General features: G+C 35.3%; 1 protein-coding gene across 3 annotated transcripts in view; it reads right to left on the minus strand.

The window, feature by feature from the left end:
• Window positions 1-26961, minus strand: part of CADM2 (cell adhesion molecule 2) — a 1267951-nt gene that overhangs the window by 279941 nt on the left and 961049 nt on the right. For all 3 annotated transcript variants that reach the window (XM_086321892.1, XM_086321883.1, XM_086321874.1), the window contains one exon: window positions 1030-1179. In XM_086321892.1, the coding sequence (XP_086178018.1) occupies window positions 1030-1179 (150 nt within the window). The remainder of the gene's footprint in view (window positions 1-1029; window positions 1180-26961) is intronic.

A 26961-nucleotide genomic window follows, 5' to 3' on the forward strand; every position in this document is an offset into this window, starting at 1 on the left:
CTCAAAATATATTTGTTGAATTACTTAGATTTTTAACCAATCCTTCATATACTAAAGGTTAAAATAGAGTATTTGATTTTAAATTTAAAGTACATCAAAGAGGGAAAGTATAGAAATGCACAAAATATAGTGAATTTATATTTTAGGTGAAATGGACACATTTACTGAACTAATTTGACTACACTTCAATTATTGGATCCTATTTCAAATTATTTCACTATTATCTACATACATACATAAGGAATAAAGATATTAAGGTGATGTTGAATATTTGGATATAAATATTTATATTTATCTAAAGCAATAGATCCATATTTTCATTACAGTTCCTGAACTAATTTTCTCCCAGTGCTTATAACAGTGGACAACTGCTTAAACATTAAGTATATGCTTTCAGTTGTTTGCTAGAATTATAAAATGTAATGTGATTTAGTTCTCTAAAAACACGTAATCAAAATCTGTCACCCAATTAGAAAGCCCAGTTAAGTCCAACTCAGTGTGTAAATACAGCTTCTTAATTTCAGTTTATTTTAGAAACATGGAGTGACTTAACCTTATTATTGAATAATACCATTTTTACAATTCTTAGCTTTAAACTCAATTCATGAGAATAAAATAAAAAAAAACTTGCCAAAGTTACATAGTATTTTCTAAATATTTTAATTAAAGTTAATAAAAAGAACACATCCTATTGCCAGGAGTGAGGAAAGAAATATTCAATCTATACAAAAAACATCTAAAAGAGAACAAAAGCATGTGGTATCTGGAGAGAAAATAATTGTTAGGAGAAGATATAAAACTATTTTTGAAACAGAATTAGAACTGTTTATTTTATTAAAAAGTTGACATAGGTTATCTTTAGTGTTTATGACTTGCAAACTAAAGTATTTAATATTTAACATGTTTAAATACAAGCATCAGCAGTTTGGTAATCAAAAGGAATAATTTGAATCATCTCAGAAAAATAAATTCATTATAATTAGGATATTTTAGAATATGATTAAAACATTTAAAAGAAAATGTATTCACCTTTCTTGTCATCAAAGTACAGAGTCTGTTGAGCTGGATTTGACCACTGGAGGGAGGTGTTATCATTTTGATCAACCCTGCAGGTCAAAATTGCAGTTCCGCCTTCAACAACCGTTACATTCTGTGTGAGTGGAAATTGCCCTTGGCTGCCTAAAAAGGGATTAAAGAAAAGGTTGATTAAATGAAACTTATAAAATGATTAACTTTCCAAGAGTTACATGAACTTAACTTCTCACTCCAAGTAAAATTTAAACCAACCAAACAACAACAGCAAAACTATACATTAGAAAAAAGGCAAGATAATTGAAAACCTTTAAATAGAGGACAACAGTGTGATATACTATTAGGACTTCTTTACATTCCTTCACACGCTCCAGAAAACCTTCTTCTCCCCCTAGGCACACATAAAGATGTATATTTAAATAGTAACGTGATTATCATTAATTTCCCTTGGCCTTGCATTAATTATATGGTGCTGCTGCTGCTGCTGCTGCTAAGTCACTTCAGTCATGTCTGACTCTGTGCGACCCCATAGACAGCAGCCCACCAGGCTCCTCCATCCCTGGGATTCTCCAGGCAAGAACACTGGAGTGGGTTCCCATTTCCTTTCTCCAATGCATGAAAGTGAAAAGTGAAAGTGAAGTCGCTCAGTCGTGTCTGACTCCTAGCGACCCCTTGGACTGCAGCCTACCATGCTCCTCTGTCCATGGGATTTTCCAGGCAAGAGTACTGGAGTGGGGTGCTATTGCTAGACCTGGCTATTTTTGAAGATAATAATTCTGGATGAATATAACTCTTTAAAGTAGCAGAAGAAATACATTAAATACTTCCCTTGTAGCTTTTATAATTCTGAGTAAAGTGTATAAAATATGGGTATTAGAATGTTAGATTCAACTTCTGATAGAAAAAGTTAAAAAAAGAAGAATCCTCTTACACCAGGGTTTCTTGCAGACTTAGCTGTTTTTAGAAACACAAAATGTGTTGGAGAAAACAGGTGTTCATCTTATAAAATATCCATCAAAATCTTAAAGTGATTATTCTAGCCCAGGAGATAGAGATAATATTCTTTTTTGTTTCTTTCTGTAGTTTTCTGATTTTTTTTTCCAATGAATATATATCCCTTTTGCAATCAAGGAAAAAAATATCTATAAATGATCATTGGCAATTTGGATATTATTAGAATGTATTCAAGTTTTCTATCTTCTTAAGTGTTATACTAATTTATTATTTATTAATTCACGTAACAACATTTCTTAGTAAAAGCACTTCTAATAGTTAAAATTCATGCACATAGAAACATAATATATAAATTTCACTTCAGCAAGATGATCTGGAGGTGAACTCTGCCAAGTCTGAAAACAATTAACAACATGAGTAAAAAATGACTGTCTAAAGCCAGGTTAAAATACTATTATGTGAGCAGGGTAGTTCATTAAGTCAAGGATAATTTACATATGCAAGAATATTATGATAACTTAATAGCACCCAGGAAATACATTTTCCTTTTCTTCTTTAGTTTTGTAATGGTTCTGTCATTACTACAAGCACCCTTTGAGGTTATACTGGAGCTACTGGCATAAAGATTCTTATTACCAAGAAGCCTATTGATTGGCACTGTAAGAGAGAGAAGAGCCTGAAGGGGAAAATTTCTTTCCAGACCTAAATGACACAAGCACAGAAGTTCGTGACCACATTATATAATTAAGCCTATCAAGTATAAAAATCTGCTATCAGTAGCTTTGTCTCCTCAATGCCAACCTCTTTGAGTCACTATGGCAACTCCCCAGGATATCTCCCTGTAATCTTTAGGGTGGAGTTTTTAAAATGAGGTTAGGCAATGTCTGGAATAAATTCTTTGATAGTTGACTTGAAAGTCAACAGGAGCCAGAATGGGATGTGTTTTGCCTTCAGCTCAGAGGTGACCTCTAGCAGGGAAACATGAAGAACTATCAATCTTGTGAAGTGAGGTGAGGTGAAAAACTGCATCAGAGAAAACATGAGCTAAAACAGAAGGAAGGAGTAATTACCAAAGATATGATATTAGCAGCTCATAAATATGAAGTTCAAATTGTTTTTAAGATACTTTGCTCAGGTGCCCAGCTATTGACATAATGCATAAACTGAGCAGTCTAGGGGAGGAGATCCTTTAAGTAATAAAAAGCACACAACTGTTAATAAATATACATAGTTCATCCCAGATGACGATTTGACTATCAACCGGTACATAAATAATACTGTCTGCTTCTTCAAAGACGTGGAAAAAGAGCAGTGATGCTTGCAACAATTTCATCCACTACATTTGCAAAATAATTTTCAAAACATCCCCATAAGAAAATATTATCCTTCTCATTTCACAGATGGGTAAACTGACACTGGGAGGTTAAGTGATTTTTTTCCATATGGTGAAATGGAGTCAATGAACCATTTGGGGTTTGTTCTGAAAGTTCAACATTTTATTCTTATTTTTCCACAAAGGCTGCTGGGTCATATCACTATTTGTTTAAATGTGAATTAGATAACAATGAAAAAAAAAAGAAAAGAGTATTCTTTTAGCAAAAAACCTTGAATTCATACCTAGCTGAACTACATCTTCAGATCAAATAAGGGAGGATGCCATTGTTAATTTCCTTTCAATATCCTATCTTATTTAGAAATTATTATTTGATAAGTATTTCAATGACTTCAGTTCCCTGGAATCTTGCATCTTAAATCCCTAAAGTTAAATAATTTAGTTTCTCCCCAAAGAGCAAACTCATGTTGAGAATTTACTAATCCTAAATACCCTTAGGATATGTGGTTTCCAAAATCAATTCAAAAACCAATGTGGTAGGCAGCCAAACTTCTCAAAGATTTATACTGCCTTTTATTTCTGTTTATAACCTGGAGTCAGCATCAAGTTTGCTGCTACTTTTCTCTTTTAACCCCCTCCTTCCTTAAAGTTCAAAAGTTGTCACTTAATTCAGTCTCAGAGAGCCTTTCTAAAGATGTTACTAATTTTCCAAATTGGAAAAATTAATGTGTTACCAGCCTAAGGATTCATCCTCAATGTATTTTTCAAAATACTTTGGCCACCTGATGTGAAGAGTGAACTCATGGAAAAAACCCTGATTCTTGAAAAGATTGAAGACAGGAGAGGAAAGGGGTGACAGAGGATGAGATGGTTCAGTTCAGTTCAGTTCAGTTCAGTCTCTCAATCGTGTCCAACTCTTTACGACCCCATGACTGCAGCACTCCAGCCCTCCCCGATCATCACCATCTCCTGGAGTTTACTCAAACTCATGTCCATTGAGTCAGTGATGCCATCCAACCATCTCATCCCATCTCCTGGAGTTTACTCAAATTCATGTCCATTGAGTCAGTGATGCCATCCAACCATCTCATCCTCTGCTGTCCCCCTCTCCTCACACCTTCAATCCTTCCCAGCATCTGGGTCTTTTCAAATGAGTCAGTTCTCTGCATCAGATAGGCAAAGCTTTGGAGTTTCAGCTTTAGCATCAGTCTTTCCAATGAATATTCAGGACTGATTTGCTTTAGGATGGTCTGGTTAGATCTCCTTGCAGTCTAAGGGACTCTCATGAGTCTTCTCCAACACCACAGTTCAAAAGCATCAATTCTTCAGTGCTCAGCTTTCTTTATAGTCCAACTCTCAAATTCATACATGACTACTGGAAAAACCATAGTCTTGACTAGATGGACCTTTGTTGGCAAAGTAATGTCTCTGGTTTTTAATAAGCTGTCTAGATTGGTCATAGCTTTTCTTCCAAGGAGCAAGCATCTTTTAATTTCATGGCTGCAGTTATCATCTGCAGGGATTTTGGAGCCCAAAAACATAAAGTCAGCTACTGTTTCCACTGTTTTCCCAACTATTTGCCATGAAGTGAAGGGACCGGATGCCATGATCTTAGTTTTCTGAATGTTGAGTTTTAAGCTAACTTTTTGACTCTTCTCTTTCGCTTTCATCAAGAGGCTCTTTAGTTCTTCTTCACTTTCTGCCATAAGGGTGGTGTCCTCTGCATATCTGAGGTTATTTATATTTCTCCTGGCAATCTTGATTCTGGCTTGTACTTCATCTAGCCCAGCATTTCTCATGATGTACTCTGCATATAAGTTAAATAATCAGAGTGACAATATACAGCCTTGACGTACTCCTTTTCCTATTTGGAACCAGTCTGTTGTTCCATGTCCAGTTCTAACTGTTGCTTCTTGACCTGCATACAGATTTCTCAAGAGGCAGGTCAGGTGGTCTTGTATTCCCATCTCTTGAAGAATTTTCCACAGTTTGTTGTGTTTCACACAGTCAAAGGCTTTGGCATAGTCAATAAAGCAGATGTTTTTCTGGAACTGTCTTGGTTTTTTGATAATCCAACTCATGCTGGCAATTTGATCTCTGGTTCTTCTGCCTTTTCTAAATCCAGCTTGAACATCTGGAAGTTCATGGTTCACATACTGTTGAAGCCTGGCTTTGCAAATTTTGAGCATCACTTTGCTAGCCTGTGAGATGTGTGCAATTGTGCAGTAGTTTGAGAATTCTTTGGTATTGCCTTTCTTTGGGATTGGAATGAAACTGGCCTTTTCCAGTCCCATGGCCACTGCTGAGTTTTCCAACTTTGCTGGAATATTGAGTGCAGCACTTTTACAGCAGCATCTTTTAGGAGTTGAAATAGTTCAACTGGAATTCCATTACCTCCACTAGCTTTGTTCATGGTGATGCTTCCTAAGGCACACTTGACTTCACATTCCAGGATGTCTGGCTCTAGGTGAGTGATTACACCATGATTATCTGGGTTGAGAAGATCTTTTTTGTACAGTTCTTCTGTGTATTCTTGCCACCTCTTCTTATCTTCTGCTTCTGTCAGATCCATACCATTTTTGTCCTTTACTGAGCCCGTCTTTGCATGAAGTGTTCCCTTGGTATCTCTAATTTTCTTGAAGAGATCGCTAGTCTTTCTCATTCTATTGTTTTCCTCTTTTTCTTTGCATTGATCACTGAGGAAGACTTTTTTATCTCTCCTTGCTATTCTTTGGAACTCTGCATTGAAATGGGTATATCTTTTCTTTTCTCCTTTACCTTTTGCTTATCTTCTTTTCACAGCTATTCCTAAGGCCTCCTCAGACCATTTTGCTTTTTGCATTTCTTTTTCTTGGGGATGGTCTTGATCACTGCCTCCTGTAAAATGTCACAAACCTCTGTCCATAGTTCTTCAGGACTCTTCCTATCAGATAATACCTTGAATCTATTTGTCACTTCCACTGTATAATCATAAGGGATTTGATTTAGCTCATACCTGAATGGTCTAGTGGCTTTCTGTGCCCTTCCCATGTTATCTCTTTGCTCAACCATCACTAAGCCAGCAGTAAACATATGAAATATATAGCAAGTCTTCACTGAGCGTTCACAATATGGTAGGCACTATTCTAAGTACATTTCCATTATCAAAGATTAAATCTCCATGCCAACCTTGTCATTATCTCAGTCTTGAAGACAGGGATCTGATGCAAAGTGTCATTCAACAATGTGCCATAGTCGTGTGGCTAGAAAGTACAGCAGCCAGGTATTAAACTTTTGCCCTCAGTTTTCAAGCCTAACATGCTTAGCCTTAGAATTACTTTGAAAATAAAGTGAACTTAATTCTGACTCAGCAGCTTTTATAAAATATATATATATAATATCTTTGTTTTTAGTTTTTCCTTATTATATTTTTAATTGGAGTTTAATTGCTTTATAATATTGTTAGTTTCTGCTCTACATCAAGATGAATCGGCAACAGGTATCTGTATACTGCCCCCCTCCTTGAAACTCCCTCCCACTTCCCACACCATCCGACCACTCTAGGTTTCACAGAGCACCAGATTTCAGCTCCCTGTGAAAGTGAAAAGTGAAAGTGAAGCCGCTCAGTCATGTCCAACTCTTTGCGACCCCATGGACTGTAGCCTGCACCAGGCTTCTCCGTCCATGGGACTTTCCACTCTGTGTCATACAGTAAATTCCCACTGTCTATTCTGCATATGGTAGTGTTTATGTTTCAATGTTACCCTTTCAATGTGTCCCTCCCTCACCTTGCCCCACTGTGTCCCACAAATCTGATATGTCTGTGTCTCCATTGTTTCCCTGCAGTCACCATCCACAGTTGTTTTAGAACCCAAGGAGAGAAATAGTCACTGCTTCCACCTTTTCCTCTTTTATTTGCCATGAAGTGATGGGACCAGATGCTGTGATCTTCGTTTTTTTTTAATATTGACTTTTAAGCCAGCTTTTTCCCTCACCTCTTCCATTCTCATCAAGAGGCTCTCTAGTTCCTCTCTGCTTTCTGCCATTAGAATGATATCATCTGTTTATTTAATGTTGTTATTTCTCCTGGGAATCTTGATTCCAGCTTGTGAAGAATCCAACCCAACATTTCTCATCATGCAGTCTGCATATAAGTTAAATAAACAGGGTGATGATATACACCCCCGTCATTCTCTGTTCCTGATTTTGAACCAATCATTTGTTCTATGTAAGGTTCTAATTGTTTCTTCATAACCTGCATACAGGTTTCTCAGGACAGTACCAGGTGGTCTGATACTACCATTTCTTTAAGAGTTTTCCACAGTTTGTAGTGATCCACACAGTCAAAGGCTTTAGAAGAATCAGTAAAACAGAAATAGATGTCTTTCTGGAATTCCCTTGCCTTATCTATGATCCAGCGGATGTTGGCAATTTGATCTCTGGTTCCTCTGCCTTTTTAGAATCCCGTTTGCACATCTGGAAGCTTTCAATTCAAGTACTGCTGAATTCTAACTTGAAGGATTTTGAGCATAACCTTACTAACATGGGAAGTGAGTGCAGTTGTCCAGTAGTCTAACATTCTTTATTACTGTCCTTCATGGGAAATGGATGGAGACTGACCTTTTCCAGTCCTGTGGCCACTGCTGGGTTTTCCAAATTTGCTGACATATTGAGTGCAGCACTGTCACAGCATCATCTTTTAGGATTTTAAATAACTTAGAGGAATTCTATCACCTCTCCTAGCTTTATTGGCAGCATTGCTTCCTAAGGCCCACTTGACTTCACACTCTAGGATGTCTGGCTGTAGGTGAGTGACCACACCATCATGGTTATCTGGGTCATTAAGACCTTTTTTGTGGAGTTATTCTGTGTATTCTTTTCATCTCTTCTTGATCTCTTCTGCTTCTGTTAGGTCTTTATTGTTTCTGTCTTTATCGTGCCCATTTTTGCTTGAAATTTCCCTTTGATATCTCCAATTTTCTTGAAAAGATCTCTAATCTTTTCCTTCTGTTTTTTTTTTCTTTTTCCCCCTCTATTTCTTTGCTTTGTTCATTGAAAAAGGCCTTCTTTTCCCTCCTTGCTATTCTCTGGAACTCTGCATTCAGTTGATTATACTTTTCCCTTTCTCCCTTGCTTTGCACTTTTCTTCTTTCCTCAGGTATCAGTAAAGTTTCCTAAGACAACTATGCCTTCTTGAACTTCTTTTTCTTTGGGATGGTTTTGGTCTCTGCCTCCTGAACAATGTTACAAACCTCTGTCCATAGTTCTTCATGCATGGCTTACCAGCTCTAATCCCTTAAATCTATGCATCGCCTCCACTGTATAATCATAGTGGATTTGATTTAAGTTGTACCTGAATGGCCTAGTGGTTTTCCCACTTTCTTCAGTTTAAGCCTGAATTTTGCTATAAGGAGCTGATGATCTGAGCCACAGTCAGCTCCAGATCTTGTGTGTATGTGTGTGTGTATGTGTGTGTATATATATATAGTTTTCCAGTTTCTTTTCCCATGTAGGTTATCACAGAGTATGGAGTTCCTTGTGTTATATATTAAATTCCTGTCCATTACCAACTTTATATATAGTAGTGTGTATATATTAATACCAACCTCCTAATTTATCCCTCCCTTCATTGAACTGACAGTTTTACTTAGATTATTGAATTTATTCCTCTCTAACTATGTCAGTAGTTGAAAACCATTTAGGATGCTTTCAGTAATGCTATGTAAATAGTTTTCTAATTTATTTCTGTGAAAGACACTTGAATGAAGAATAATTAGTCAATATTTTGAAAAGATAGCTCTCCTGACCCTGTCTTTAAATAGTTCCCATTATTCCTTCAATGTTTCCACCTGTCATATACTTAGGAAAAGATTTGTTCAAACTTTTCTTTGTCTAGATTAGGAAGTACCAAGTTCAAAATCAAGTGAACTAAAACTTGACTCCTGCTGACCTCAGCTAGTTGAGTTGTCTTTTACTTTCACACATGCCTTCTTGTCTGCCCACCAAGAGTTTAGCACACTATCACACAGAACACAAAGAGACAAGTTCCAAGATTATGGGCACCTCAACCTTGGTGGCAGGCTGTGATGTGCCATTAGCATAAAGAAGCAATAAGCATAACAGTGAGGAGAGATCTTTGAAGCCAGCAGTACTGCTGAAAGAGAGCAGACAGGTGAAGATGCATGCTCGAACACTGATGCCAAAGCATGGCTCTGCTGTCATAAATGGCATTATTCAAGCCTTGCTATCTCTTGAATGGATGATGAGTGAAAGCAATGGGTTTCCCCAGTTCTTTTCTTGTGCTAAAGATTAAATGTGGACCGCAACAGTGGATCAGTGCACACTGTGCCTGAGTGCCTGCTTACTAAGGGCAGTAATCACCTGAGATATATCTAGATAGACAGGCAGAGGTTGAGGCCCTGCACATCTGAGAGGGAGTTATAGTAAATGATTTTTGAGGGTAAATGATCAAATTTTGTGGCTTATTTAACAGGAACTGCGTACTTCATTACTTTTCCTTCCTGAAAATGAGCAAAACTTTGTCAAAGAAGAATCACACTTAAAAGGGTAAATGGAAACAACAACAAGATATGAAGAGAATTTAAGATACGGTTTTTCAATAAAAAAGTGCAAACTTGTCATGAGATAAAAAATGCTACATATTTTGATTCTTCCTTTTGGAATACATTTATATATAGCAAAAACTGTTAACTCTTTTTAAAAATTTACTAAATTCTACAAGGTATTGGTACCTGTATCAAATGACATACATAATGCTTTGCTTTCTTTTAAAATATTTTTGTATTCTCTCAAGAGCTCTATTTTAAATGTAGAATACAGGTCTCATGTTAGGTTCCCTTATTTTGGTTATAAAAGCCCAAATTCCAGATAGATCAGTAGATACCAAATGGGTTAAAGGTTCTTAAATATCAACCTCAATAAGAAAAGACAGAAATAGGTAACTCATTTTAAAATGAAATACAATGATAGCCTACTATTATTTAGGGTCTTCCCCTCAACTATTCTTAGCATTGTGCTCCTTTCTCTCCCTCATTTGTTCTATCAACTGGTTCTGGGTATTTACACAAAGAACCTGCATTTTAGAAAGTTCAAGATTATTCTTGTTGCTTAAATTAGAGTCTAAAAATATATCTAAATGCACACACAGCATGCTATTACTTCCACTAAGTTACTGAAGGCATTCTAAACAAATAAACTTCTAAAATGAAAGTTGTAGCTCAGTAGTTGTATGGACTGAAACACATATTGCATACTAAAGCGTATTGATCTGAAAAGCACAGATATCATTAATGTAGGCTTATAATTCTCAGGAGAAGTACAATGAATGCTCCATCATGTGAGGAGGGAAATTAGAGGAAAAATTAAGACTGATAACTTAGTGCAAAATGTTTCCACTTTGGGAATGCTGCTCTGTTCTTTCAAACACTTAGAATTCTCTAGTCATTTCTTTCCTCATTTCATTCTAACTTTTAGGTTTGTCTAAAAAAAAGTTTAAGTATGTTATTTTCCTTGGCTACCACAAATAATTTATTTTTCTTTGACTCTACTTCATTCTCTCAGATTCAGCTTGCCTTATAGAGTGTAACACCTGGTATCCACCTTCTGTGCCACCTCTCTGCCCAGCCGCTATGGAACATGGCCATCAGTCTGGTGCTGCTTGCCAGTTTCCATAGAGACAGGAAGTACTTTGGAGACCTGTGTTCCTTTGCAACTGCCAGACCAATGCAGGGAAGAAACAAAGTTGGCGGGCAGTGGGTTTTGGAAGGCCAGGAAAGGTTGGAAGGGCTTTTTAATCCTGGTATCAGAGTGTAACAGTGCCAAGTTGGAAGCTTCAGAAATACAATCCTGTAGACTAGATCCTGTGTTCACTATGGCCATTGTTAGAGACCCATTCTGCTCCCAACTCGTGGAGCAGAAACTCTTGTGTACCCAAAGGTTGGCCCTAGTCCTTTGTTGGCTTCTGATCCATGACAAAAGGCTCTTTCAGATTTACAGTGGCTCCTACAGCTCCTGACCAAAGAATCATAATTTTCCTGCAGAAATTTCACCTTTCTCTTTTCCAGACTATGGTGATAGGCTTTCCTGGACACTCTTAGCAGACCAAAAAACTTATGGGATAGCCATAGGATGGTTACCAACTGACTACACTGTGACTGTGAGTAGGTGACCCACTTAACTACTAACACATCAAGACCAGTTACCACCTGCTGCGTCTATGACAGTATTTATAATTTAGAGTTAATTCTTGATTATCAGGATCAAAGCTAGTCCTAGAGCAATTTCCAATACAGGTGAAATAAAATTTCATGTGCCTTCCTTTGCATTTTAAAAATGTTTTTGTGTGATTGTATACCTCAGCCTTTTGTTTTACACCTATTTCCAGCATAGTTATTCTTTTTATATAACGTAAGCTTCTCTAGTTTCTTCCATTAATTTTATATTGCTACATCATATCACAAAGTATAGGTTTTCCCTAAACAATCTTAAGTAAAAAAAAAAAAAAAAGTCTGAGCTGCAGAGAATATTTATAAAGTTCTGGGAAACACGTTTAATTGCTGCTTTATATTCTTGCTTAGTGGTTGTATTGCTTTATCATGCTTTAAAACATTATTCAATTAAAAAAATTTTTCCAAACACCTTTTTAACATGTATCTGTATAAATTCCATTCTTCATATCTTAGCTTATTTTTCTGTTTATTACCCTGCCAAAATGCATAATAAACAAAAAGTTGCTTACATACCATGGACCTTGTAAACTAAATTAAATAAAAATATACCTGGCTTTACAACCAAAATTGATTTTTATTTAAAAAAATTCAAATATATTTTGTTTTCATTAATTTAGCCATAGCAAATTCATTTCCTAACATGTTTTATTTTTTTTCCCAAAAATTCAAACAGTAATTTTTTGAATAAGCACATACAATTTTTCAAGGAAAAAGTGAACTTTAGAGTTGTTCACATTTATATTCTCTTCTTCCTATAGAGATAGATCTTCAAGTTTATGATGTGGGAGAATAAAATCCAAAGGAAATAATTGTTTAATGAAAAGGAAACTCTAGGTTTTGTAAGGCAATATAAAAGAATAAGAGGGTTTTACTATAACGTCAAAACAGGCTTTCATGGTAATTATCATGTGTGCATAAAGTCATTTTGTCTTTCTAGAATACTGTTTTCAGGGTGAATGAGCAAGACCTAGAACTGACTAGCTTTACTTGCTAACTGATGAACATTTGAGAGGCAGCCTTCCAGAGAAAAGAAATTTATGACCACAATCACAGTCTGGTTCACAGTGAAGCTCAATCACATATCTAAATTCTAAATTGAGATGTCAACCTGGAGGAAATATTCTGGAAAGGAACACACAGATGGTAAGACTCTTCTGAAGACAGGGTGAGTAATATAATGCTGAACATACAATAATCAATCTTCTGGAGACAAAAAAAAAAAAAAGTGGATTGGGTGGGACATAACTGTTTAAAATTGAAATCCCTGGGGAAATCTTCAATCTGATACTAAAAAAGGGAGAAATAATGCATCTATTTTGTTGTATTCAATAGGTTTTAGAAGATTGATATATTTTTAAAAAACAAAACAAAAAACAACTTAAATTGCAGCACATTTTAAAATATTTTATAATCTCAAGGAAAATTAAATTTCTAGTAACATTTCTAGGAACAAGTTAAATGGAAAAATAAAAGGTAAAAAAATAAAGCCAGTATACCAAATCTTAATTTCAAATATGCATACATTCAAATATACATAATATAACTAGCAAAATAAGGTATAAATAGTGAGAAAAGTTCTAAACTGAGAAAATATTGACTTCTCTCTTGCTTTCATGCTAGTTTTCCCTAATTAAAACAAAAGAAAAATATTATACTAACTCTGCTGCTGCTGCTGCTGCTAAGTCGCTTTAGTCGTGTCCGACTCTGTGCGACCCCATAGATGGCAGCCCACCAGGTTCCCCCATCCCTGGGATTCTCCAGGCAAGAACACTGGAGTGGGTTACCATTTCCTTCTCCAATGCACGAAAGTGAAAAGTGAAAGTGAAGTCGCTTAGTCGTGTCCGACTCGTGTTCGCCACTCCATGGATTGCGGCCCACTAGGCTCCTCCGTCCATGGGATTTGCCAGGCAAGAGTACTGGAGTGGGGTGCCATCGCCTTCTCTGATACCAACTCTAATTGTTAACATATTGTTGCTAATTAATGATTTGACTTAGATTCAGTAGATATATTTTGGCAACATCTTTCTTTTAGGTTGAATCACATTTATGCAAACTCTGAAACCATAAAATAATATTGACTATTTCAAGTTACCTATACTTTAATATTTTTTCATGTATTAAATAATTGCATTGGTGTACTGAATCAGTTCAGTTCAGTCCCTCAGTCATGTCCGACTCTTTGCGATCCCGTGAATCGCAGCACATCAGGCCTCCCTGTCCATCACCAACTCCCGGAGTTCACCCAGACTCACATCCATCAAGTCAGTGATGCCATCCAGCCATCTCATCCTCTGTCGTCCCCTTCTCCTCCTGCCCCCAATCCCTCCCAGCATCAGAGTCTTTTCCAATGAGTCTAGAGATACTTATATAAAAGAGTGACATAGATGTCTAGATTATAACTTTGGATTATGGGATATTATTAGAAATTTTGAGATGGCGCTGGTATAAGATACAGGTGAGAAAAAATGTGATATCAAATATTTGTCATTTAATCATGTATCATCAGCTCATATTAGGCATATGAACTATGTACATATTGTTCAACAGAAAAAATACAGGCCCAAAATATTATCACCTATGCTAAACCCCAGGATATTAAACCCAAATTTAATACCTAACCTAATTGTAGTTTTGACATTCCTCAGAAAGTCTTAATCAACCAGTTTGAAATCTTCTGCTCAGCACCAATGAAGTAATCTGTCACATGGGCCCTCTCCATCCTGCCAGTCCCTAGAATAAGAAATGATTTACAGATAAAAGTTACTCAGGGCCCCTTGGACCCAAAAGAAGATGGCCTAGTCTAAGAATAATCCTTTAATTACTTTTGCTAACAACTTCCTTGTGTCACTTATTCTTATAAAAACCTTCCATTTTGTACTACTCCCTGAGAGTGTCCTGCTTGTTGCTAATGGGATGCTGCCCCATTCATGAATTGCCTAATAAAGCCAGTGAAATTTTCAAATTTACTTGGTTAAACATTATTTATTACATTATAAACATATACATTGTTATTATTGCTTTCTGAAACCTATCTTTCCATTTGTAATGGATTTGGCCTTACGAAATATATTTCCATGACATTATACAACAAAGATATGTTTTGTGGCTAGAGAATGCTTCACATGGTAGGTGTTGGGGACAAACTGTGAAAACGTAGAAATGATGTAAAGTTCTATCTTTAGAACTTACAGCCTAAAGGCTGGAAGAAAAGAAAATGCAAATATATAAATGGAAAATAGTGTTGATATTTCAGCTGCAATCCAAATAGCAAGAAAAAAAATCAGTCATTTAAAAAGTGCTAGACAGAGAAGGCAATGGCAACCCACTCCAGTACTCTTGCCTGGAAAATCCCATGGACAGAGGAGCCTGGTAGGCTGCAGTCCATGGGGTCGCTAAGAGTCGGACGCGACTGAGCAACTTCACTTTCACTTTTCACTTTCATGCAATGGAGAAGGAAATGGCAACCCACTCCAGTGTTCTTGCCAGGAGAATCCCAGGGACCGGGGAGCCTGGTGGGCTGCTGTCTATGGGGTCGCACAGAGTCGGACACGACTGAAGGGACTTAGCAGCAGCAGCAGCAGAGGACAAGAATACTTGAGAGGGAACCAGTATTTCAAAAAGTAAATTAGCTGATATAAAGATCCTGAGCCAGAGGCAGGAAAAAGTTTGGCTATTCCTTCAATAATTTCAAATTGTTTGCTAGGGTCAGTTTGAAATTTCAATTTGCAAAAATTTCAAATTGGTTACCAGGAAACAAACAAACCATGAGGAAAAATGGATGAGATGACTTAAGATGAGGTAGAAAGAAGGTTACAACAAATCATGCAGTGGTTTTTATATCATGATAAGAAGCTGATACATATTCTACATTCAATTGCATTGAAGAAAGCCATTGCAGAAAGTGCCATGGCTCAATATATATACTCTCAGAAGATACGATTTTTCTCCTACTTAATCATGATCCCTAAATCAAAGGTTTTTAATCTCGGAGATGAATCACTGTAAGAGTTGAATTGACGATAAAGAATTTTTTTACTGAGAAAACAGCAAAGAATCTATGAATTTATGAGGATAGATTGTAGAAGTAACCAACTTCTTGGTAATTTTTCATGCTACACTGTAAATAACTTTTTAATAAATGAAGATCCATATTTTATTGACTTGAATTATATACTAAAACAAGATTGTTGCCCATATTTTCAAAGAACCCCTACTCTTTGATGGACAGTTTATCTCTTACTTTCACCCTAAAATGTCATTGCCTTGAGAAGTTCCTCTTATTAATAATGAAGGACTTTCATGTCATTGTTTGTTTTTAAAGCTGCAATAGTTATTTGAGACATACAGATGTAAATATTATGGTTAAAAGAGTTTTTTTTGTTTCAAAAATATATTTCCCTGAGTGGATAGCAATACTATACTATCAAATAAATAATGAGTTCCCAAAAGACAACAAAAGTGAGGAAACAAAATATTTGAGATTTTCTCCTGTATAAGACTGTATTTTCTAAACTTTATAGCATAATTGCTCTGACTAATATCATAAAAATAAGTGTTTTCTTTTCCAATAACTGAAATTTTATGCCCAACTTAATTAACCTGAGACATGTTTAAACTCCGTAACAGAGGTACAAGCATATCACTTTTCATTTTTTAAGGAGCTTAAGAAATTGCCTGGGACATTGTGGGTGCATAGTTTTGAACACAAGAACACTGTGTTCAAAATGATATCACCATAATTATTTAAGTGTTGATCAATATGCAGTAATTTATGAATCAACTTGGAATGTTCCCTAAGGAACAAGCTCCCTTTTGAAAAAAAATGTAATAACACAGTGGTTAATAGGGTGTGTTTTTCACTGTTTGATCATTTCTGAATGCACAAAGATTTCATTAATGTTGATTTCACCCATCGTGTCCATGTTTACATGCTTTGATGTTCAAGTCCTTTGTACTGCCACATTAGATCTGGGGGAACATTGCCCTGTGATAGCAAGTGAAAACTGCTGTGGGAAAACTTTAAATGAAACTTGATACTTTGTATAGATTTATACAGATAACTCACCTCAAAGAATTATATATTTGATTAGGCAAATAACAAATGAATACTATCTTTTTGTATCCTTTCTGGGGGTTACTACATTTTTAATCTGTTAATTAGAAAATAATAGTAAATTAAATTGTGTTCAGTGGAAACTATTAAAACTAAACTTTGATAAAATAAATTGAGGTGGAATTTTAAAATATCTAACTCCTTAATTCTGAACAATGTTCTGGAGAGATTGTTGCAAAATGATAAATAGGGAATATATCCATAACAAAACCGACAGCCTCTTCACTCTAATGTTGAAAAGAAAAGGTTAACAGATGTTTCTTGGTCTTTTCTCTAGTCTTAGGAATTCCTAAAAAGTTGACTCTCATTGAATTGTCTTTGCTATTCAAAGAATTCATGGTATATCCTGGGTCTAAAATAAATGAGTTGCTATGTACTGGACTAAGCATCCACATTTCACTCTCAAGAATATTTATTCAATAATGAATTATCAATATTGATCAGATGAACTTGTATCAAACAATGGGAACTGATGGCATAATCCTGAGAAGGCATAAAAGCTGAAGCGATTCCAGAGCTGGAGGTTTCTTGAGATGATGAAGCCCACACAAATTCAGTCTAGTAAGGAGTGACTGCCTATGCAGAAGCATTTCAGTGGGGCATAAAGTCTCTGCTGGTTCTTGGCATCCTTGTGCCATCTGTCTTGTGACCTTTGGGTAAACCTGATGTTAGATATAGCTTCTTGAGTCTCATGAGCATTATCATATATATAAGAAACCAAGAATTATGTAGTTGTTCTAGGAAAGTGGGCATTGTGACTGAAACATAAGTTAACAAAGGTCAAAATGTATGTATACCTGTCTTCAGAAGTAAAGGCTCTTCAAAAGGAGTACTCACATTATTCATGCTCAAAACTGTTCCCATTAGTTTCCTTTCTGTGGCTCAGATGGTAAAGCGTCTGCCTACAATGAGGGAGACCTAGGTTCAATCCCTGGGTCAGGAAGATCTCCTGGAAAAGGAAATGGCAACCCACTCCAGTATTCTGGCCGGAAGAATTCCATGGACTGTATAGTCCATGGGGTCACAAAGAGTCAGACATGACTGAGTGATTTTCACTTTCATATGAGTGACTTTCACTTTCATATTATTCATGCTCAAAACTGTTCCTATTTGTTTCTTTTCTATATCTGATTGGAGCTAAATAGACCATGACATACTTCATGAATTCTATATACAATTTGTGCAACAACAGATTTCCATCTCAAAATCCTAGTCATATGTTTGATAGACATGAAATAAAAATATGTGTTATAATAGATGGATAGACTTAGAGATGTAGCTATCTTTCTCTTTACATATATAATATGCTATATGTAATACTTAACTGTTAGGTAGGTTGATAAGGAGTCAGGGCCCTTAAGGAGGAGAAAGGGGTCTGGAGCCCTCAAAGAGGAGAAAAGGACAAAAGTTTTTTTCTACATTGCTTTGTCTTAGTTGCATAAGGTGTTTTTTTCTTAAACTCTGAGTTGTTATGACAGCAGTCTTTAAGACTAACTTTCTTTAAGCCCAGAGCTCATGATTATACAGCAAAACAACTCATCTTGCTCAAGGGTGTGTTTGTCCTTAAGCTCTGTACTAATGATTATATAAAAACAATATAATTGTTCAAGGGTGTGTTTCTCCTTCTTAACAAGAACCTTCTGACTAATCTTGTTATTTTAAGATATATGTTGTGGGAGTGGGTCTGGTAAGACCTTTCTATTGTTAGTTCTAATCTTGTTAATTTAAGGTGTATGTTGTAGGAGTGGGTCTGGTAAAAGTGTATAAGGCTTGATAAAACTAGTGTCTTGTTAGGACAGAGAGTGGGGCAACTCTGTCTCCCTTCTGATGTCTGTGTCAGAAGCTTTCTGTCATTTTTCAGTGTAATAAAACTTCTGCCACACAAAGTTCTGAGTGTATGAAGCCTGGTCCCTGGTCCTGAAGCTAAATCTCCTTCTTCATATATCATAAATCGTATATTGTTCACCATAAGCTATCATATATTTATAAATTATATATATATATACACACATATATAAATATATCATATATTTATAAATTTTATATATATATATATATACTCACATATATATGACATTGGTATACATTAGTCTTAACTGATTCATCTGATAGCTCAACATTAAATATCTAAAATGTTATGTTTTCAAAATTTTAAATAAATCATTTGAATTGCAATGATTTATCAAATATTTTCAAATGTAGGTCACTCAATAGGATGAGGCACAGACTCAACAGGCAATTGTAAAAATTTCCGAGGGACTAGAGTATTGGCAGCAACATGAGAATAAGTATATAGTTTTAAATAAAAATACTTTCAGAATGGCAAGTATATGCATATGTGTGTTAAAATTAACAATTACATTTAGTAACAATTCATTAAATTCACTTTGGGGACATTAATCCCAACTCTCATTATTAGAATCTTTGACCAGCTAATCTTAAAGTTATCTATATAGATGACCTTATGAAAGAAAAAAACGATACATGTTTATTCCATCATACTTTTTTTCACTGAGAACAATAACCATCTCCTTCAGTTTAAGGGTCAAATCTCTCTAAGCAAAGTTTTGAAGCATGGAGTCCATCATTACTCAAAATGATCTAATTAATGGTAAAGTGATCCAATAAGCAGCTATTTGTTAAAATTTGAATTTCATTACTACTAAACATGTAATTTATAATGTCATGATGGTTACTTTAAAAAATATCATGCTTGTTTAATGAAGGAATTCTGACATGTAAAGCACTTCCTTATTCTTTCTTGATTAAGCTGGTGTAGCCCCAGGGCACAGGAAATATCGACTCATATGGCAGGGTTGATAAGGATCAACTCTCCCTCCTCACTTGGACCAGCAAGCTGCTAGTGAATTCAGCAGATGTTTCTACTATCTGGGCCAATGGAAACCTTATGGACCTTTTTCCTTCATCTCCTCCCAGGAGCAAATGTTAACACAGCAGAAATTTGGATGCAGACCAAATAGGAAGCAGAAGGGTTGGTGAGAAAGTAGGGTACACTCTTATCCATAAACAGCAGTCATCTGTGGTTTGAATTGATGATTGAGCCATTTTAATGGCTTATTTCTGTTCATTTGCTATTTAACCAAATCCCTACAGACCCTTATATTCTTACATAACAGTGTTTACCTTAATCCTATAAATTTAATCCTTGAATATGCTAGTTGTTTCAAGATTCAAACCAAAACAAAAAAAAAAAAAACAAGAATATGAATATATAAGGTAAGAAAATTGTTGATTTCTAATAATTTTTCTTATCTATATAGAAAAACCACCTAACTGTAACTTGTAATTTACTAAACTTAATTTATATTTTTTGATGTCATATTAAAAATAGCAATAATAGGCCCAGTTTCCATAAAAATTTCCAAGAAAAACTAATTAAAGGGTTAAGCTTAGGACTCTTCATTAAGGATAATTCTTATTCAGTTGAATTTTAAATGTAGTTTCTTAAGAACACAATTTGATTAAATTCATGTAGTTGTTCCTCATCTCTCCCTCCATCTCCCCACACTCAATTACATTGACCCAGTGGAGTGCCCATCAATTTTGTATGATTTAGATTTTTATCACATATATTCAAATTCTATAATTTAGAGTTCTACTTTGCCCCTACACAAGTTTTCTCTAATATACTAATATAGAGAGAACATTTTTTAAAAGAGGTGGAGGTATATCTTAGACTCTAAAACTATATATTGCCTCAATTTATTTTAACACATCAGGGTATATTTCCCGCTGATAAAGGGATAAAATGTTTTGGAAGAAATTTGAGTAGAAAAATAACAATGTTGATTCATTTTTCATTTATTCAAACTTGTTGATTGAATATTACTATGAGTAAGGCACATTAAAAGCAAGTAAAAAGAAATAACTAAATGTTTAAGCACACAACTTAGTATAGTAATTGATGGAAGTTGCTTCAATAAGGTCAGCATTAACAATGTCCTATAATGCATTCAATCAACTCCAAAAGCCATATTGAGAGGCTGCCCTACAAAAGGCCTGTTTCATCTGTTTCCATGATTGCTTTAGAAAGGGTATATTGTTTTGAGCAAAATAGCAAAGTGTAAGTAGCTAAAAAAATTTTGGCAGTGTTTTTAAATGCTTCCTGTGTGTAGCATTTATGAAAGGTGTGGTTAGAAAAGATATTTACTCATAAGTTTCGAATGCCAGACATTTAACAGTTTTTCCCTCTTTTATTCTAATTGTCAGAAGCTTAGTTTAAATTCCTTTAAGGATTTTGTGGGTAATACTTAGCTTTGTGAATGGGAATAATTCTGGGCAAGAAAGCTGGCAAACACAGCCATGAGACAGAGACACTATAGAGATCAATTTCCTACTGAGGAATTCTTTGCAAGCTGTCCAAACAGTCTTTGGTTAAACAAGGAATCGAGATGATGGAGATTTTACATCTGAGTGAAACAACCATGGCACAATTTCTGGTTTTTATAATGAAAAAAACAACAACAACAACAACAAATAGACTATACTTTCATTCTCTATATAATCTTTTAGAAGGGCGTCTACAAAAAACTTTAAGAGGCTCAGAATTAATTAGATAACAAATAAAATAAAAGAATTAACAATAGGCTCATACCTGTATTTTATAAGGCAGTCAGACATGCTGTGTATTATGAAAGAGAAAGTGGAATATATAATCTAAAGAGGGAGAGAGGCATTTAAATCCATATTTAAATAAACAAATCATTCTACTTCTAATTATTGAGGTTTAATAATTTTAGCATATCAAAATATGTAACTTCATAAAATATTCAATCATATAAGTATTAAAATAATTTGAGGTTTATAAATAGTAGCACAACTTAAAAACCTATGAGATGAAGGAGAAAAATAGGGAAAAACAATTGAGAAAGACCCTGGATGTCCAGATAGACTACAGGATAGATAGCGATGCCTCTAATTAAGGTTTAGTTATAAAAGGGAACTTATATCTGTTAAATTTTTCTCTTCAGTAAATCAATCCAAAACATAATGGCTTATATCAATAACCACTTTTGAGGTTAATTCACAGTTTTATGAAGTGGCGATTTGTGTAGTGCTCCACTGGCTACTTTTGATTTAAGCTGTGCTCCCTAACATGTCTATAGTGGCCAATTATCTGTTTTGGGAGGCTCTAATTCTGAGGGAAGGGTGACTATCAGCAGTGGTGACTGATGATGACTGGGCTTGATTTCATAGCTTTGGCCACCTCATGGGAAGAGTTGACTCATTGGAAAAGACTCTGATGCTGGGAGGGATTGGGGGCAGGAGGAAAAGGGGACGACAGAGGATGAGATGGCTGGATGGCATCACTGACTCGATGGACGTGAGTCTGAGTGAACTCTGGGAGTTGGTGATGGACAGGGAGGACTGGCGTGCTGTGATTCATGGGGTCGCAAAGAGTCGGACATGACTGAGCGACTGAACTGAACTGAATTGATGCAATACTGTTCTTTATAGCATCAGACATTACTTTCACCACCAGATACTTCCACAGCTGGGTGTCATTTCTGCTTTGGTTCAGACTCTTCATTCTTTGGGGAGCTATTTCTCTGTTCTTTCCCAGTAGCATATTGGACATTAACTGACCTGGGAGGCTGATCTTCCAGTTTCAGGTCTTTTTGCCTTTTCATGTTATTCATGGGGTCCTCAAGGCAAGAATACTGAAGTGGTTTGCCTTTGCTTTCTCCAGTGGACCACATTTTGCCAGAACTTTCCACCATGACCTGTTTGTCTTGGTGGCCCTGCATGGCATGGCCCATGACTTCACTGAGTTATACAAGGCTGTGATCCATGCAATTATTTTCACTGTTTTCTGTGATCGTGGTTTTCATTCTGGAGACCATAGGCCTGTAATTCTTGTTTCTTCTGTCTCTCTTCTGATGGGTAAGGATAAGAGGCTTGTGCAAGCTTCCTAATGGGTGGGACTGACTGTGGGATAACTGGGTCCTGCTCTGGTGGGTAAGACCATGCTCAGTAAATCTTCAATTCATGTCTCTGCTGATCGATGGGGCTGTGCTCCCTCCTTGTAGTTTGGTGTTAGGCAGCCCAGTCCTGGATTCTGCAGTCTCTATGATAGGGCTAATGGTGACCTTCTCCAAGAGGACTTATGCCAACTTACTGTGCCTCCCAAGATGGCTGCTTCCAGTGCTCCTGTCCCCACAGCAGGCCACTGCTGATCCATGCCTCTACAGGAAACTCCCAAACATTCACAGGCAGGCAGGACTTGCTCTGTCTCTTGTGGGAGTCAAATGCTATCAGTCCATTAGATGTTACTTTGTTATTTACATCTTTACCAGACTAATCATTATTAACCAGATATTATATTAATTCCTTTCATTCTTAAGAAATGAGTAAAGAAATCTGGATTTCCCTATGGTGCAGTGGTTGAGAGTCTACCTGTGAATGCAGTGGACACAGGTTCAATCCCTGATCTAGGAAGATTCCGCATGCCATGAAGCAACTAGGCCTGTGAGCCACAACTACTGAGCTCGCAGGCCTAGAGCCCCTGCTCTTCAACAAGAGAGGCCCCCACAATAAGCAGCCCATGTGTCGCAGTCAAGAGAAGCCCCATGCTTGCTACAACTATAGAAAGCCTACACACAGTAACAGAGACCCATCACAGCCAAAAGTAAATAAATCTTAAAAAAAAACACAGAAATCTAACAGAAAATATAAGGAAATGCAGTTTCTCACTGACTAACAATTCTAACATATGTACAACTTCTATCTGATTTTCTTTACATATATGATAGAAACATACAATCCTGTGTAGGCAACTACAGGGTATGCATATTAAAATGAATATGATATAACATTGGTGAGTTCATCCACTTTGATTTCAAAGTTTGCTTCACAAAGATTTTTCAGCATTTCTTCATGACCCAGACTGGCTTCAACCCAGACTGGGGCATTTATAAAACCATTCTAAAAATTGGTTTGCCTATAAGCTAGATACTTTGAGATAAAATTCTTACTGAACACTGAGTTTAGACACTTACACTAAATAACATAAATTGTAGAAGGGCATTTCATAAATTAAATTTCATCTTAAATTAGTCATATTGAAATGAGATAGAGTTAGAAGATACAAGGAATAGCAGAGGAATATGAGCAAAGGTGAGAGAAGAGTCAACCATGAAAATATGAGTTTAAAATATAGCAAATATGTTCCAGGCAACTGGATACATTTGGATGTGTTTGGATACACACTGTATCCAATGGATACATTGGAATGTTATAGGAAGAATGTCATAAAAAATTTGCTTATGAAAATGATAATGATGAAATATAAAATGAAAAATTTGCATAAGTATATGAAAGAGAAAGAAATATATGCATATTTATGTACATTTTGGAAATATAAGAAGCAATGACTTTGAGATGGTTTCAAAGGAAACATGAATAAATAATGTATAACTTGATATATAACAGAAAAACAAATAAACAGGAATGAACTAAATTGTGATTCAAAGACCATATCAAATCAAATCATATTACTTAGCAGAACTTTTAGGCATATCAAAGATAGAGTCTGGATTTCAAATACTTACTATACAACTAGTTATTTGTGATTCATATTTACATTTCAATGTGGAAATCTTCAGTTAAATAGATAAAATCACAATGATCAGAAAGTTAAAACAATTACCAAAAAGTGTTTATATAAGATATTAGAAATCAAATATTTTGTTAAAAATAATTTACCATTTTTGTGGAAGCAATATTCTGTAATGCACAAAAATATATTTCTTTATAATTAAAGTGTACAATTAATATAAAGGTGTATATTATTGTCATCATCAATATAAATTAAGATAAATAATATGTGAACAGCTACAAGTAAACAAGGAATGACATAATACAAATTTCAAACTAGGTCTTTTATGAAATAATTTTCTATTCAACTCTTCATTAAGAACCAATTTATTCAGTGTCCACCGTATGGCAAACATTATGATAGGCATGAAGTTATAAAATATTAAAAATAAAAGTGATTATTTGAGTTTAATATTGTACATGAATTTGAGAAATCCAAGTAGAGATATTTAATAAAAGAGCATTTGTTCTCATTTTTCCCATGACTTTCTTTCTCTCCTGTGTTCTGAAGTTTGCAATGTCCCTATTTTCCCGTCTTAAGTGGCTACCACTTTTTTTATCATAAAAAAGTGGAAGATGTATTTTTATATCAACATATTTAATTTTTTAATATAGGAAGATTACAGTAAACCTAGTGATTCTTTTGCCATTTAAAAATATTTACTAATTTTTAATTAAGTAAAAGCTTGTATTTTTATTTTACTGAGATAATGAATGCATAATTATCATTTTACTATGAAAAGCTCTCCTATATTTTCATTACATGCCAAAAAGGAGTTCATAGATTTTTTAAAAATTACTGAAATATAAGCAACTGGCTTGTATATTGATATGTGCATTAAAGTAATTTTCTAGATCAGTGAATTCATGTTAGACATGGTTGCCTGTACTAAAACTACATTTCTTCTTTTGCTTTAAAAATCCTTTAATAAAAATCTTCTACTTTTTAAATTACTGAATTATTTTAAAGGTAATTTAGTACCTAATAACATGTAGACATGAATGGATTTATATGAATAGTAACTGTGTGTTGGAGCATGCTTTTCTCATAAATGAGAGCATAATTCGTTTTGCATGTCAGTGAGTAAGTTTATTGTATCAGACTGCATATAACCGAGATAATGGAAGACCAAATTCTAGTAATCATGTAATAGACAAATTCACCTAGTGTATCACTGAATCTATATTACAAAGATGAATTTGGAGGAAGCAATAATATCTAGGCGTTAAAGAACAGAAGTCAGAATAGATAAACAGAAAAACCAGTTTATATAATTCTGAATGAAAATGATTATCTTAATAAAACATTCTGAATGGATTTTATTTTTCAGCTTTATAAAGCTACAAAATAATCGTCACCGTCTGTTGAATACTAGGCAAATTTTTTAAACTATGTATTCAAGACCTGAGCCAGGTGCTAATATATTATTATTTCTTGAATTAATAGAACCAAGAGCAACTGTAGTAATGCCATTATACTATTATATTGTGAAAAACCTTTTATATAGGATGATTTTAATTGTTTTGAAAAAATGTAAAGGTACTTTTCTCTAAGATTTGAAATAATTATAAAGTTTACAAAGCAATTTTGGTGAATAAGCATTTGAAGTTTTGGGTCTCAACAATATTTGGCACTAAATTTCCTTACTGCTCTGTATAGCGTGAAAGTGACTGTGTTAGTTACTCAGTCGTGTCCAACTCTTTGCGACCCCATGGACTGTAGCCTGCCAGGGTTCTCTGTCCATGGACTTCTCCAGGGAAAAATACTTTAGTCGGTTGCCATTCCCTTCTCCAGATGATCTTCCCAACCCAGGGATTGAACTTGGGTCTCTTGCTTTGCGAGCATTTTCTTTACCATCTGAGCCACTAGGGAAGCCCTGCTCTATATAGATGCCTCTGTAAGTACATGACTGTTAAACATGCTGTTTATTTCTAAATTTGAGTTTGTTTATACTTAGTTTTGATGTAGGTTTATTAGAATCACATGGTGGAATTTCTATAGTGAAGGATTTATCTTCATTGTTATGGGAGTGTGTATCTGTGCTTAGGTGCACGTATAAAATTATATGTGTGTACATAATATGTTTTCTAAGTTTAATTGAATGGTAATAATTATCAAAACATGCAGAAAAATTGAATAGAAGCTTCTTAAATCATTTTTGAATACCATGAAGATTTATAATACTAAGGCTGGTAGGCCTGTTGGGTGTTAGTTTCTCAATCATGCCCAACTCTTTGTGACTCCCATGGACTGTGTAGCCTGCCAGGCTCCTCTGTCCATGGCATTCTCTAGGCAAGAATACTGGACTAGGTTGCCATTCCCTTCTCCAGAGGAGCGTCCTGACCCAGGGACAGAACCAGGGTTTCCTCATTGCAGGCTTCTGTTTACATCAAAGCCACCAGGGAAGCCCTACTGACTATCAAATTTAAACTATTCAGCTCAGCTACTTTCCAAGGTTTTTCATAGTCATCTTAGTCCTGACAGTAGTTTTTTTTTTTTTTTTTTTTTCTGACAGTAGTTTCTAATGTAATCCAAAGTTACTGTATCACATGATTATATGTCTGACTTTAATAAGATGATCTATTAGAATAGCAGTCTTCATTGTCTTTCAGGAAAATAAAGATTAAAAATGAAGTTTTAAAGAAAACTTTACTTTTTCATAGTACAAAAAAATCAGTAACCT

Source organism: Bos grunniens, chromosome 1 (genome assembly GCF_055505025.1).
Source record: "Bos grunniens cultivar Pamir isolate PY7600 chromosome 1, Bosgru_T2T1.0, whole genome shotgun sequence".
Taxonomy (NCBI): Eukaryota; Metazoa; Chordata; class Mammalia; order Artiodactyla; family Bovidae; genus Bos; species Bos grunniens.